Here is a 15859-nt window from a genome sequence, read left to right as displayed (position 1 = left end):
CCGGCAACTTGACGATTAATGGGAAATTTTTGTTGTTAAGAAAGCAATGGCATTAAGCATAAAAGGGATATACAAGAAAAGATTGATATAATAAATGAGAAAAATGAGTGCTCACTGGTTTAGGTCTAAGGTTTATTACATAAATACACCTGAGATCTAGTTTCATGGGGATGAAAATGCCCCTGGATTAGACTTAAGTTAATATAACATGAGACAAATCAAGCCAGGAGTTAGAAAATGGATGGTGTCCTAATACTACTTTTCCTACCTCATTATTTTAAAAGACCAATATAAATACTGGGGAAAAGCCCTCAGTTGTAAGGCCACCCTTAGTAGAAAGCATTCCAGTAAGTTTTATCCATCATCACTCCAGTATAATTATTCCTCATTTACATAAGAGATTCTCTGAGTCTCCCTTCACTGGGGGATATAACTGGCTATAAGACTGTAACTTGATGAGGCCAGGGCTGCATCTCACTCGTGCTGTATCGGGTTTCTTGCAGAGTTGCAGCTACTCCATGTTTTGTTTGTTTTTCCATAACTGGAACCCAACCAAATCCTGCCCCGTCCTCCCCAGTCCCTCCCTGGTTCTTTAGTGATATTTGTACCATGAATGCTCAGTAAACACGTGAGGCCGTGAAAGCCACATTGTTTTATCTAGATGACATGTACAAGGAAAGAAAGGTTTGTGCTTGCTGTCTGTCATGAAAGATATTTGCCTGAGTCGTGACCATTCAATTTGAAATTAGCAGCAGTGCTAGAAATATATATGTATGGATAGATGAAGTTATGCGTGTATATGTTTTACATTTACATGTTATATGTAGAATTTTATACATACATGTGGGTTGTACGTGTACGTATATACTTATATATTCTTGATTCCTATACTGGTCGAAAAACCTAGAAGAGACTTTCAGCATCCTAACCCAATACTAGGATAAATCCTGAAATAGAAGAAAATCAAAATAATTGAAGGGTTGGAACATGTCTACAAAACCCATTTCTGAAAAAGAAGTTAGATTAGAGGTAAGATACCTCAGTGGGCAATTTGTCTCTGAGGTGAGAAAATTCTGTCTCCTGTTTAGGAGCTTTGGCTACCGGATTTAAATCCATTCTCAGCTGGCTGTGTAGGTACTGGGGTATTTCTTTACTAAATTTCCCTCATCCAGAAAATAGTTACTCCTAAACTCTTGGGATTATATTAGATGCTGCATGTGACATCCTCCCTCCTCTCCCTGCCTGCACCATTTCTGGCACATAGAGCATCTTAATAAACTGAAGCTGCTTCTGTTGTTGGCTGTTGTTATTATTTTGTCTCAGCCATGAAGCTCTGTCCAAGAGAGTCCCAGGGACTCCTGGTAGGGGAGATTCAGATTCATGCTTACAGGAGACAAAAATCCTCAAATGGCCGATTGCTTTCCCTTTTAACGTTCTCAACAATGTTATATGACATGCAGTCTCTGACATGGCAACTAATCCAAGGAAAAGAAAAATTAAAAACAGAAGAATTAATACATGGCAAGAATTTGAAGATAGGAAGCAATATCTGGACCTAGACAAAGTGCACTAGCAAAACAATAAATAGCCACAAAGCCAAATGTACCATGGGGGAAAGGTGAAGATTTGAAAGTCAACCAACCTCCCTATAATTCTGGAACTAAACCCCCACTCCTCAGCAGAACTTGGCACAGTTTAAACCCCAACCCCTAGGACCTAATTGCAGAGGCTTTTAAGAGAGTGTGCGGTTATGCTAAGTCATACAGAACTAGCTCATAATAAAAGCACCACAGGAAAAAGCCACTACCAGAGGCTAATGCATCCCCCAAGGACAGAGATGACCAGCAAAGCCTGGAATGTGTTACAAAGGAGGACTAAAACGGAAAGTTCAGTGAAAGAAATAGTTCTCACTCTGCTTGAGCAGATCATTGGCAAATGAAAGACTCAACTAATTCATAAAAAGCACTCAGAGTTGAAAGTCATCTGAGGGTCTTAAGCAGGGTCCCTTTGACCTTCTGTCTAAAGGGTGTTATCTAAAAACACAGTTCACATTGAGTGAAAGCTATTTAGTTTTATAGGAAATGATTTCTAGGATGGTATGGGATAAACAAAAATGTATGCATGATTGTATCTATTTTTATGATGAGATACTCATCCAGAATCATAAATTCTGTATTACTATCTTAAAGCCTGGTTGTCCCAGAGTACGTGATCCAAATTGCTCTCTAAGCAGCCTTGTTCCTAAGTGTTCGGAGAGGCTCAGTTGACATTCTGTCTGCTCTGACTCCACTGGCGTCAGATAGAATCACATCTGCACATTTCACCTTCGCAGCTCACAAAGAATATAGTACTCAGCCGGTTGGTGACAGATGCCCCTTCTCTCTCGATGTCAGCCTTTCAAAATGCATGTGGTAAACGTGGACTAAGCGAATATTTGTACGGCACAGCCAGCAGAGGAATTCTATCGAGGTGTCCTGCGTGCTTCCATTTGCCAGCAGACTCGTTTTTCCTGTTAACGTGCAGGTGTTTGTGACTCCTTGCCCTTTCCCAGGTGGTTTCTGACAGGAAACATGTCACATATTCTTTTCGCAGTGGTGTCGGCAAGGCCAGTGTGTGAAGTTTGGGGAGCACGGGCCCCGGCCCATCCACGGCCAGTGGTCTTCCTGGTCGAAGTGGTCAGACTGTTCCAGAACCTGTGGCGGAGGCGTCAGATATCAAGAGAGACACTGCAATAACCCCAAGTAAGGCTCCAGCAGAAAGCATTCGCGAGGTCACAGCCTTCGGCCTGTGACTTACTGGCTGCTTTTGTTTTGCTCACACCCTGTTTTCAAAATGTGCTTTCCTTCCCTCCAGCTCACAGCCATCAACTAGAGCTTTACCGTTTGCCTTGACAGGTCATATGCACTGGGGGGAGGTATGGTGGACAGAAACTGAAAAATGGTGAAGGAGTTATTCTACATGTGAATATGATCAAGGATTCCAGTAATGGTCTGAGCTACTTTTTGAATCTAAATTGGGGCTGTAAAGTCACGCAACGGAATGCCTGTGATATTGTGGAACAGAGAGAGAAGCTTGGCTGGTAGAGTTGTGTGTCCCTCTCAAGCTGAGGATCTGGAGAAAGTATGCCGATTTTTGCACTGCAGGAATGTACATCAACATGTGTTGACAGATCTGCCTGACTTTTCAAGAGAAACCAGAAATCTAGAGAAAAAGTTGTGTGTAAAATTTCCCAATTCCTAAACTATTGATGACAAATTCAATTTTCTTTAAAAAACAAAAAACAAAAAGTGAGGACTCATCAAAACATCTGTGGGTTGAAAGTGGCCTGCGGGCACCTGTGGGCACCCTCTGGTCTAGTACTAGGATTCTGAACTTCAGTTTGCTCTATAGGAAAAAGAAGGTGGTTTGATGTTACTGTTATCTGCTCAAATTCCCACATGAAACACGTGTATATTTCCTGATTGGCATGGTTATTTAGAAAGAACCAGGTTTTAGGGAAAGAAAGATCTGACTCCAAACTTTGGTCTGCCCCTTATTAACTGTGTGACTTCGGGAAAGTCACATGAACTTCGAGTTTGGGTTTATGTACAGAGTGGAGATAATGATACCCACCTCCGAAGTTTTGAGAAGGATTAAAAATTGCATCTGTAGAATGTCTGACACACCGAGGAGCGTCCAGTGGGCATTCAACAAAGGGTTCTGAGGTGTATGTGGTTTTCATCATTTCATCTTAAACTCGCCAGGAAGGAACACAGGGTCACAGAGGGCCAGCCCTGAGCAGTAGTGGGGAGAGGCCTTACTAATGAAAGTGGGCTTCGGAAAATACGATGGAGTGAGGAGAATGTGATGGGATGTTGGAAAATAGGAGATTTAATTTTACAACATGATTTGAGTGGTGGCTTAGCATGGAGGGTAGGAATACACACTTAATCCCAACAACCCGGATCTTCCTGGCCCACCACTTCCTAGCCCTGTGGCAAGACAACTAACTCTCCCTGCTCAAGCATTCTCATTTGCAAAAATGGGATAAGGATAGCACCTTCATCAACTGAGTTAATATTCATAATGTGCTTTTTATTCGTGCCTGGCAGGTAATAAACATTGCGTTAAAATGTTTGGTAGATTGAGAACTAAAATAAATAATGAGAGCCCAAGGAAATTTTTTAAATAGTAAATAATACTTCATGTGAATGCAGGCCGAGCTGGATCAAAAGGCCAATTTGTTCCAAAATATAAGAGAGGGTTAGGACTACATTAGCCGTGGTTTGTTAGGTGCTTTTTGGGATATCTCAGACTAACATAACATTTCTCAACGTTGGCAGTACTGACATTTTAAGGTGGAAAAACTTTTTTTGTAGGGGTTGGTCCTGTACATAGGATGTTTAGCAGCATCCCTAGCCTCTACCCACTAGAAGCCAGTAGGATGACTCTCGTTCCACCAAGCCTCTAAGCTGTGACAAACAAAACTGTCTCCAGACATTGCCAAAAGTCCTGTAGGGGACAAAGTCATCCCCAGTTGAGACTTACTGCTCTGATCAGACACAGTAATTATGTATAATTGTAGGGAGGTTTGTGATGCAGTTATAATTTAAACCAGATTATTAAAACCACTCTCCTGTACTTTGAACATAGCCTATGCCTTGGATAGAATTGTTAAAATTCATTATATTACTTTTCATTTTTGCAGCATAGTTCATGGATCTGGTTTTCATACATCACAACATTTTACAATTGCTATTTTCCCAAGAAATAAATAGATTACCTAACTTAATAGCTCTGCTGGTAAAGTGCATGAATGATGCCCCCGAGATTTAAATTAAAACTTCTCCCTTATCTGTGGGATTGAGAACTCTTATTATAATAGGGCATTGTTCATGGAAATATCATATTGTAATTTTAGAGATGTCTAATAGAAAAATTAATCACTAAAGTAGTTCCATTTGGTGCAGTTTTATCATTTTAAAAAGATTAAAGCTAATCAGGGCACTGTTTGCTTTAATTAAGCTTTAAGTCACAAATAAAACAAGTAATCAGCTACCCTGGGACAATTGAATTAGTTCCCTGTTCTTATTTCACTTTATTATAGTAAAGCTGTTTTTTCCTCCTCATTTCAAGTTACTGATTTCTTTCTTCCTTCAATTTGAACATTTGGTCTGTTCACATCACTCAGACTAACCATTTTTATTTTTTTTTTATGGTAAAAGCAGTGTGAGCTTTTTATTTCATACAATGATAGTTTTTCCAGAACATATTTTTGTTGCATCAAAAATGAATTATTTCTGGCTGATTCATGGATTTATCAAATCTTTCAGCTTCAAGAGCATTTATAGATTTTCTAGTTCTGGATGGCCAGTACCAGGTACACGTGACCCGTCTTCTTTTTCCCATGTCTGTGACAGACATTTTTAATTGATCAAAGCCTTATTTCTACTGAGCCCTCAGCAACCTTCTCCAAACACTTCTCCACACATGTAGAACATATATGTGAGTTGCAACCTGTAGTCTAATGCAGTTATTTTACAGAGGAGTAACCAGGGGTGGCAGAGGGTCCCATTCATAGCAGAAACTCTTACCCAGGTCACCAAGCTCATCATAATAGAGTCAGACCAAGAGCCCACAGTCTGAATCCTTTGACATTTTTCTTGGTTCCCTGACTTATTACACTTAAAGAGAGCCTAGTGAAATTCCTATAAACTCTGTTCAAGAAAATGGTGAAAAGAAAATATTGAAAATTAAACATGCTAAGGCATTCTAGAACTTTCATAAAATGTTAATCTATTTAAGAAAGAATAATACGCCACTAGAGTCATAGCTTCAGAATAATAATTGAATCAGATCTCTGGCTCTTTTTCCAACCAGTAATTTCAGGCTCAGCTGATTATCGGAATCACCGGGTGTGCTTTTAAAAAACATTTCTGGATCTTCCCCATCATATATTCTTATTGAGAATGTCTGTGGAGGGCCCAGGAATGTGTGCGTGAATGTGTGCATGTAGAGGTGTGTGTGTATTTAGCAGAGCTCCCCAAGTGATTCCAATGATCAGCCAGCGGCCAACATTATAACCATTTATAGGAAGAACTTGATAATTATGCAGAAGTAAATTATGGGTATACTTTATAATAGTCTAACGTAAAGACAAAATCATGTGCCTAGACATTTCTGTTTATATTTTCGTTTTTAATTTAAACAAACTTATTATACCAAAGGACATCATAGTAGAATTTTCTGTTAATTTATCTCAACATTCATGTTCAGAGCTGCAAAAAAATTTACCTGTTTTTTGGGATTTGGTAGAGATGTCCAAATTCTTGCTAGTCATTAAAAAGAAAAAGAATTTTAAAATAGTGGCAATTTATTTATTTGTGCTAACTTTTCCCCAGCCGGCCCTAGATTCTTTACAAATGTTATCTCAGTTAATTGTCAAAATTGCCCTCACTTTACTGATTAGGAGGGTGAATAAAATTGCCTAAAGTTAAACTGGGGAGAGGCAGAGAATATTAAAATCCAGGTCCGCCCATTTATAAAAGGCCAGCTCCCTGACCATTGTGCATTATTTGCTTCCTCTTCTGAGCCCTGGTCCTATTGCCTAACTCAGTTAAGTGCAGGCAGAGTGCAGTAGGAAACGAATCCTGAAGAATCAGGAGGTGAGGTTAGGCTCTGCTCTCTCCCGTGTGACCTTTACTCAGCAAGTTTTGAGAGCTCTATCAGCCGTATCTCACATCGTCTATAAAGTGAGGGGATGGTTATGTGAGTTTTGAGGTCTTTTCCATGTTATAGTTTCTGAGTTCAAAAAGTAACACATGGGATCCTTTTTCCCTTTATTGAGTTAAAATAGTCTAAATGCAGGTTATTTGTAAAATCTCAGAGTCTCATACTGAGTTTTAAATATGCCTCATAAAGATGACCAGGAATAGTAAGGCTGTCAGATGGTACTTTAAGGTTTTTCTAAATGCTTTTTAGATAATGATTTAAGAAGTCCTCAGGGATTCAGTCTAGCGCAAGGACTGCTGAATGTTTAAGTAGTTACCCCAGAATGTTTTGAAATAGCAGAAAAATCTCATTCTGGCAGTGTGACACTTCCCGTTTCTGTTGAATCCATTTTAGCGTGCTGTTATAGGAGGATTTGATAAAATATGCTGAAGCAAATCCAGGGGTGTTTTATGGCATTCTTGTGCTTCCTAAAGAGACAAAGAATTTTAAGCACATAAATTTATTAACCTGGAACCTTCTTTCATGTTACATGTGTGCATTGAGCTTTTGTGTGAGATGACCCATCGTTGGGTGTTAGCCTTCTGAGAAAACTACAAAAAAAGCAGGAATGAAAAGAAGCAATTGCTTTGTGCCTGGAATAAGCTGGATATGATGCTATTGGTAATTTTCAGTGTGGTTTGTGCTTCGTTTTTATTTTGCTTTTTTGGTTTTCACAGCCTGCCTACCAAGCTCCTAAAGAGCTTGCCATTGGATCATAAAATTATTTATGTTCTAATGGGATTCCCTACTCACAAAACCCATTTCCCATCACGCTTGTCAAGAAAGGAGTAGGCCACCTGCAAAGTTAAAATGTGATTGTGCAGATGAAAACAAGGGAATATTTTGCCTTGGAGTTTCAAATCAATTCGAATAAAACACACAATAGTCAGACCATAATCAAAATACCGGCTCCAGGACTGACAAAGCTGGATTGAAAGCATGGCTAAGGGGGTTTTCTGCTCTTTCTCCCCAGTGTCTTGGCCTTCTCCATAGCAGCAGGTGCAGGACGAACGGTAGGGAGATGATGAGTGTTTAGAAATGGGCGAAGAGCTGGAGAGGAGGCTGGGTTCACATTCGAAGAGCTCTGATGCCAACATAGGGGGTATGTGTATTTATGTACATTAATAAGAATATTGAAGTGCATTTACAGATTTCCAAAAACTGAAGTGATGTGATGAATGTCAAGAATATGCTTTCATTGGTCTTTAAGGAAATTGCCAGAATGTAGAAAGTGGATCAGGGATAGCAAATAAGTTTGATCTAACACGCCAAGTCCAGTCGATGAGCAGTGGTCACGGCTGCTTGAGAAGGTTGTGTTGAGAGGAGTCTGCCGTGTCTGCCATGGAAGAGATGTGGCAGGTCGTACGCTATGTACTGACCGTATGTGTTGTGACAATGCTCATCCGGATTGTTCCTCCGCATGTCACTGCCTGTGACTAACAGCCCTTTGATTGCTAGCATTAAAGTTCTTTGATTTTATTTTTAGGCCTCAGTATGGTGGCAAGTTCTGTCCAGGTTCTAGCCGCATTTATCAGCTGTGCAATATTAACCCCTGTAATGAAAACAGCTTGGACTTTCGAGCCCAGCAGTGCGCAGAATACAACAGCAAACCTTTCCGTGGATGGTTCTACCAGTGGAAGCCCTACACGGAAGTGGAAGGTAATTTGGTAAATATGTTTCTCTGTGGACGGTGATGCAAATGAGCAACACAGAAGGACTTACTGCCTATATAAAAAGTTACGATCCCAGACCCGTCCTTGTCCCATTTTTAAATTCAGTTCCATAGGCTTTGTTTATTTTTCCACACTTTTTTTTTTTTTTCACAAGACACTCCTTGTCTCCAACATCTGTAAGCCAAAGTGTTCATGTGTTTGGAATGCACTTATATTTCTAAACTTACCTTTGACATTTCAGCAGTTAAGTCTCCCAGGGATGTTAATTGAAATTGGTATGAATTAAGCAGACCAAAAACTCATGAAACCATATATACCCCATAGAGACACCGTACTCAGTAACTGACATGTTAGATGATTACAAGAATGGGAAGGCCTCTGCAGAGTGTGTACACACACACACACACACATACACGCACACACGCAGACACACACCCCCCATACCCATACCCATGAGTAAAATATGTCTGCATATTAAGTTGTCAGTACTAATTATAACAAAATAGTGGTATGTATTTTACTTTTTAATTTGTTTTATTTTGGCTAAGCATCAAAACATTTTAGTCATAATATACAAATTTAATGTACTTTCTATTACCTGTGCAGAATAAGCTGCCATGTTCTAGTTGTTTCCTTTAATTCCATTCACTCACTTTCTCAAAACTCCTCCATACTCTCTTGAAAAGGGATAACTATGAATTCCAAGTACAAATGTGTAACATAGAGACTAAATTTAATGACAGTTCATGAGAAATAAGACTCAGGGCTGTTCCTGTGCAAAAACAGCACACCTATATTATCAATAATCACAGAGGAGCTAATGTAATTAGAGGCATCATTATAACAGGCGGGATCTCAGGTCAAAGAAGATGATAGTGCAGCTTTGCTCGGCACCAGACCAACCACTGCAGGAGCATCGATCTGCTTCTAGATCATGAATACCCAAAACACAGATCGAGACGACACAAAAATTCTAAAATCTGTGTCTTAGGTGGAAACAGTGAGGGATCTATATAGATATTTCCTATAGAAATGAAATTAGTTACCTGCAGAAATTCAAAGAGCTATTGAATAGAAGAGATATTTATATTTATTTGGAATTGCTTCAGTGAATACAGTTAATTCAAGGGCTAAGAACTTCCTAGCCATATCTCCTCTTCAGAGAGAACCTTCCTTGCCAGCCTATCCAAAATATTCTTTTTCCATATGTTCCTTTGAACCCTTAACCTGCTTTATTCTTCATAGCTGTTATCAGCATGTGAAGTTATATTATATACTCATTTATTACCTTTCTCGCCACTAGAATTTAGGTTCCACAGGGACAAAACCTTTGTCCATTTTGAGTATGCTTGTATCTCCGATACCTAAGAACAGCACTTAGCACATATTTATACTTTAAAAGGAATAACTATCCATAAAGGAAGTATGTCCTTTATGAGTTGTAAGCTCTCCATCACTTGGGGCATTCTGTCAGGAACTGAGTAGCTACCTACAAGGGATACTAGACAACAGGATCAGTGGACAGTTTGATAGGATCGCTGCAGTTGCTTTCACCTCTCACATTTAAAGATCTATTCTCTCTTGCTTGTACTCTCCCAGAATTCCATGTTTCGTATTTCTGGTTCTTTCTCCAAGACACTGTTGTCCTTCCTTTCACTTCCCCTCTTGTTCTTTTCTTTGTCTTCTTGGATATTCTTCGGCCTTTCCCACATTACATCTTTCATTCAAATATAGTGTTTGTGGAATCTGTCTGTAGATCATTATCATCCTTTAAATAGATTCTGTGTTGCATACATAAGGGGACAGTGAAGCCAATCCGTTTTGTAACTTGCAAAATGTTTTTGGTTTTGAAGTTTTTTCACTAATTTTTTTGGAGTTTGTACTAAGTCGAGAGGCTGCCATTTCATTCACTGACTCACCAGATGTTTGCCGAGCATAGAGGACATGGGAGACACCCTGCTAGGTACAGAGGAAACTACATCGAATCAAACAGAGACCCCGACCTTAAGATCTCACCTCCTAGTGGAGAGAAGACAGAAAAACGAAAGCCACCTCTTCCTTCCCTCTTCTCCTTTTGGTGCTTACTTAAAATCAGAAAAGACTGACAATGATTTCAGTTTTGTGACTTCATGCAGTTTGAGAAGAATAGGGGATGCCTTCTTCATAAACATAGACTGTCTTTGTCTTACAGTAGTCAGCTTTTTTTCTTCTGTTTTTCTGATGGACTAGTTAATAACTTGCCTGGGGACCTATGCTGGAAAATTGGAACTTTCTAGAACTTGTTAATTCCTGGAAATGAAGGAGAAAAGAGATAGCATATATGTCTTCCAGCTCCCTAATCTCATGTGTAAAAATTAGCAGGTGTTAAATAAAGCTATTTAATTTTCTTTTTCTATTTCTGAGTGAGAGAGAAAAATTAATCCATCCATACTTCTGCATATTTGGAACATAATAATTAAACCTCGCATCTTTGGCTTTGTCTTTTGAGAGGTTTCATGAAGCACAACTGCAAACTGTTTACACCTTTGCTGTGAGACTTAACAGGGCTGTCGCCCAGCATTGCCTACTCAGTATCATGTGAGAAATGCCACCTGGAGTTCCTGGACTAGAAGAACTCTTTTTACTTGAGAAATTAGCATAACTTCCTTCTGATAACCAATGCTCTATAAATATACTACTATTCCCCTTTTGCTTGTGATACCAGAAACTTCCCGGAAACTTAACGATCAATAAAGTTTATATTTTTTTATTCTTTAGGTTTAGTTTTTTTTTTTTTGCATCTTCTTAATTTTCATGGTATGATTCTTCTCTGTATGTTTTACAAACGTTATTTACCACTTACCTTTTTTTTTCAAAATGCCTAAATTTTTTCCTTTTAACAGATTGAATAAATACCTAAAGTAATCTACATCCTAAACACAGATTGGCAAACTATGGCCCGTGGGCCAAATCTGACTTGCTTTTTTAAAATAAAGTTTTATTGGAACTTTTTTTAAGTTTATTGGGGTAACATTGGTTAATATAATTATATAATTTTCAGGTGTACATTATAATTTGACATCTGTATATTCTATTGGGTTTATCAGAACTTTAAATAATCCTTCATTTATATATCGTCAATGGCAGATCATAGGGCCTATGAAGCCTCAAATTTTTACTGTCCAAGGAAGGTAACTACATAACCCACTGATATATGTATCATGGCTATTCCTGAGGATTAGAAAATTGAAATTCCACGTATTAATGTTAAATCAGTTTTATGTGAGTTGTTAAATGGCATTCATAATTTTAAAAGCCACATTCATATGTATTCATGCACGAACATGCACCGACACACACCCCTACATAAAACCGCACATATTTCTCCCTTTGATCATGATAGCACTTTAAGTAAATCTAATTCATGTCATTTTCCTATGATTTCCTCTTGACCGTGTCCTATCTTGATCTCTTTGCTTCTAGAGGAAGATCGATGTAGACTGTACTGCAAGGCTGAGAACTTTGAATTTTTTTTTGCCATGTCCGGCAAGGTGAAAGACGGAACTCCTTGCTCCCCAAACAAAAATGACGTTTGTATTGATGGGATTTGTGAAGTAAGAGAACCTTTCTGCTTTGGGATGTCTGATCATGTCTGCGTTTCCTCGTGTTAAATGCCTGCGATGAGAAGTGTGGCAAGAGCTGCTCTGCCTGGAGAAAAGCAGGCCGCATAGGGGGAACAGGGCAACAGTTTCAAATTGGACGTGAGCGCTGTCTCCAAATTCCCCACCTGCTTTCTGCATGACCCCTGTCCAATTTTTTGTTTCTCTTTTACTCCATTTCCACATATATTGGATGGAGGTGATATACTCTACTTTACATAGTAGATGCAAAAGTTAAGAATGTAAATAATAGTAAACTTTTACCCAGTGTTTAAGTACATTCACTATGTAATTAGAACCTCGCAAATGTATTTTGTTATAGAACTGTTTATTTTTCTTTTTGGATGTCTACTTTTTCGGTTGTGAGCATTTTGATCTTTTAGCGGTGTGTATGTGTGTGTTGTGTAACATTTTTGAGTTTCAGTGAGCTAGTCTGAATAAGCTCACTTGTCTTTAGTAGCAGTGGTGACTTTTTATTCCAGTTTTACAGATGAAAGGTGTAAGCCATAGATAAGTTAACTTGCCTAGTAATGAATGCATCTATTATTGACAGGGGAAGGAATTGAACCTCTAGTCAGTCACACTTGAGGCTGAACCTGTTTCCTAATGTTCTGTAAACACAGAAAACCATGGACCACTTAGTTATTTTTAGCCACTGGCTTCTCTGATCTTTGGTTTTCTCATTTTTTTCCTTTCCATCACAGCCAGTGGGATGTGATCATGAACTCGGCTCTAAAGCAGTTTTCGATGCATGTGGTGTTTGCAAAGGTGATAATTCGACCTGCAAGTTTTATAAAGGCTTGTACCTCAACCAGTACAAACCAAATGGTAAGAGCTGCTGCTGTGGCATCGCTGTCACTGGGGGAGAGGGGGCGGGTGGGGGGGGGCGGTACACCCTCTGCTGCCAAACAAGTTCGAGTCATGCTACATATGGTCGAGCCTTTTATTGGCTCACCTGACACACAGAAGATGATGGCTTTTGACACTACCGTTAGGGAAGATAGATTTATTTGTTTTTTTTTTTTTAGCGTGAAGAGTTTTATCATTATGTACATCTCAGATGGTGTTGAACAAATAGCTTTCTACTTTTCAGTGTCAATATGCTGATCAGGCTGTGATGTGCCCCATATGCATTTTAGACAAAGAATGCGATGAAACTTTGATGATTAACACTCACATTAGATGACTATTTGAAGCAATTATGTGAACACCTTGAGTAAGATGAAACTTTGAGCCCTGTTCTCTGAATATCACTACCGAGTATACATGGCTTGAAGTTTCCTCTAGGTAAATTAAAAGTTCAAAACATTTTTGAGTTTTGTGGCCTTAAAGAGTGTCTTCTATCTTTGCTTGGGAAAGGCACATACATTTCTTTCTCTAGGGTTCCCACCATTTGAAAAATGAAATAATTGATCATTTTCACTTCTTAAGCATAGAAATGAAAGTCAGTGAATGATTCAAATATCTCTGCTCTACAAAAATGGCCACAACATGTCTCTGAGCATTTCTTGTCACCTTCAATGGAAAACAGGAATGTTCTATTTTTTCCGCTTAGAATATTATCCAGTAGTCATCATTCCAGCGGGGGCCCGAAGCATTGAGATCCAGGAACTACAGATATCCTCCAGTTACCTCGCAGTCCGAAGCCTTCATCAAAAGTACTACCTAACAGGGGGCTGGAGCATCGACTGGCCTGGGGAATTCACCTTCGCGGGGACCGTGTTTGAGTACCAGCGTGCCTTTAACCGCCCGGAACGTCTGTATGCGCCAGGGCCCACAAACGAGACGCTGGTCTTTGAAGTAAGCCCTTGCGATTCTTTCCGTTCTCACTGCCTCTCGCTAAATGTATAATGTCAACCCCAGTTCGAGCTAGCTTAAAGAACTCCAGTCCTTCTAGTTCATTTGTTTCCTAATGGCTAAGTTTCAAAGTGCAAAAATCAGCAAATCCATGGGGGGAAGGGGGCAGGGATCCAATGGGTCTCCAAGAGAATGCATTGACTTTCGCATTTAGATGCTGGCTTTTCACTGTTACACACTTGGCTGTGCTGAATGCTAAGGAATAACATTCATTGTTCCAGCTTGTCTGTGTCCGCCGTTTTGGACAGTCCACTGTAGCTATTTACCATGTAGGTCGACTGGCCCAGGAGGCAGAGTGATATAGTAGAAAGGACATTTGCTTGAATGTCAAAAAAATTTTAATCATAGCAAGCCACCTTACTTTTGTAGGTTGTCATTTTCTTAGACGTAAGAAAAAAATCAATGGGTAATAATGATAATAAAAATAGCCAGCATATCTGCAAATGCTTCAGCAAGACTATCATCTTCGGGACTTGTAATGTCTACAGTTTCGTAAATGGGGCCGATCGCTCGCTTTCAGAGGCGGATGCTTTGTGTCAGGTTGTGTGGAAGTCACACTTGCTCCCGCTTGCTGATGACTTACATAACCAGGCGCTCGTGTTAGTCGTTTTGAGCTTCAGTTTCTCACCCACAAAAATTGGGATGGAAAACCCACTTCACCGACGTGCCAGAAGAATAAGCAATGAAGTGTGACTAAAGCCTAAAAGGTTCGCCGCCCTCACACAATTGGAGAAAAAGCAGAGCTGGACTGCAGTCCAGAGCTCCTCCATCCAGGGTCTGGTGTCCGCACTCAGTCCAGTCTTACTGCTCTGCTCAATTAAAGGAAAGAGAAGCTTAACTCAATAATAATAATTATCATTGTTAAAGTCACCAGCCTTAGACATTTACTAAGGAAAATGAGTAGAAGACAGTTTTAAATTCGGAAATGGTTAACCCCTTGTAACTTTGGATTCGGAATCAGATATTGTACAGGTAGTATGGTCAAGAGTAGAGACTCTTAATTAGCTATAGACTTGGGCAAGTTTCTTAACCTCTGTATCACTTCATGTCCACATTTGAAAAATGACCAAAAAATTGTAGCTAACTATTAGGACTATCGTAGATAATTTAAAATAAGTACAGTGCTTACAGAGTAGTTGGCATATAACATTTGTAACCGTGATCATCATTTTGCCTTCTGAGTGTGCATGTGTTTTTAAATCTAAACCTCAGACTATGGTTAGCAAACTGGTGACCACAAGCCAAATCCCAGATCTGTATTATATTAAAACAAAATGGATCAATGCTTTAATATAAGGTGATTTCTTATAAATATATAGATTTTTGATATCTCTTAAGAAAAAAGAACTTTGGCCCCAGTGGGTACGGTATTTGAGTTGGCAACCTTGGTCCAAGATCTTGACTGTTAGTTACTTTCCAACTATTTTGTGAACTTGAGATACTGGGTCCTATCACCTCTATCTATGTAATAGAAGGTTCTTCTGAGATTTCACAACACTAACTCAGAGAGAAGCTTCCATTACAAAATAGTCTTCCAACTTTCTCAGGTCTTTCAGAGGATGTGTATAGGAGACCCAAATCAAACTGGACTTGATTTAAGGTGGTTGGAGCTCAACAATGAAACTAGCCTCTGAAGCTCTACTTTAAGTAGATCTAAAGCACAAGAATTGAACTCTCTGATTAAAGATTTCTTTAGAAGAGTTGTATTTTCTTTAGGGAGGTATACCTAGCTTGCAAGGTATCCATTTTAGAGCAACATGGCTTCATAAATTTTGCCAAGAGGACTTTGATCCACTCTAAGCAAATTATACAAACCAAGTTCTGTGGCTGAAAAATAATGTAGATTAGGAAGTGGGGTGAGGTGCCTCTCATGGCTTCTGCCATGGGCAGTCAGAACAAAGTGCAAATCATTCCTCATGAGAAATATGTGTTTTATTCCTC

General features: G+C 39.3%; 1 protein-coding gene across 3 annotated transcripts in view; it reads left to right on the top strand.

The window, feature by feature from the left end:
• Positions 1–15859, top strand: part of ADAMTS18 (ADAM metallopeptidase with thrombospondin type 1 motif 18) — a 350660-nt gene that overhangs the window by 308488 nt on the left and 26313 nt on the right. For all 3 annotated transcript variants that reach the window (XM_036231505.1, XM_016128433.2, XM_016128432.2), the window contains 5 exons: positions 2593–2741; positions 8237–8409; positions 11886–12016; positions 12766–12889; positions 13617–13861. In XM_036231505.1, coding sequence (XP_036087398.1) covers positions 2593–2741; positions 8237–8409; positions 11886–12016; positions 12766–12889; positions 13617–13861 — 822 coding nt within the window. The remainder of the gene's footprint in view (positions 1–2592; positions 2742–8236; positions 8410–11885; positions 12017–12765; positions 12890–13616; positions 13862–15859) is intronic.

The sequence above is a fragment of the Rousettus aegyptiacus genome, unplaced genomic scaffold (genome assembly GCF_014176215.1).
Source record: "Rousettus aegyptiacus isolate mRouAeg1 unplaced genomic scaffold, mRouAeg1.p scaffold_m13_p_14, whole genome shotgun sequence".
NCBI classification, from domain to species: Eukaryota; Metazoa; Chordata; class Mammalia; order Chiroptera; family Pteropodidae; genus Rousettus; species Rousettus aegyptiacus.
This window is presented reverse-complemented; position numbering and strand designations above follow the sequence as displayed.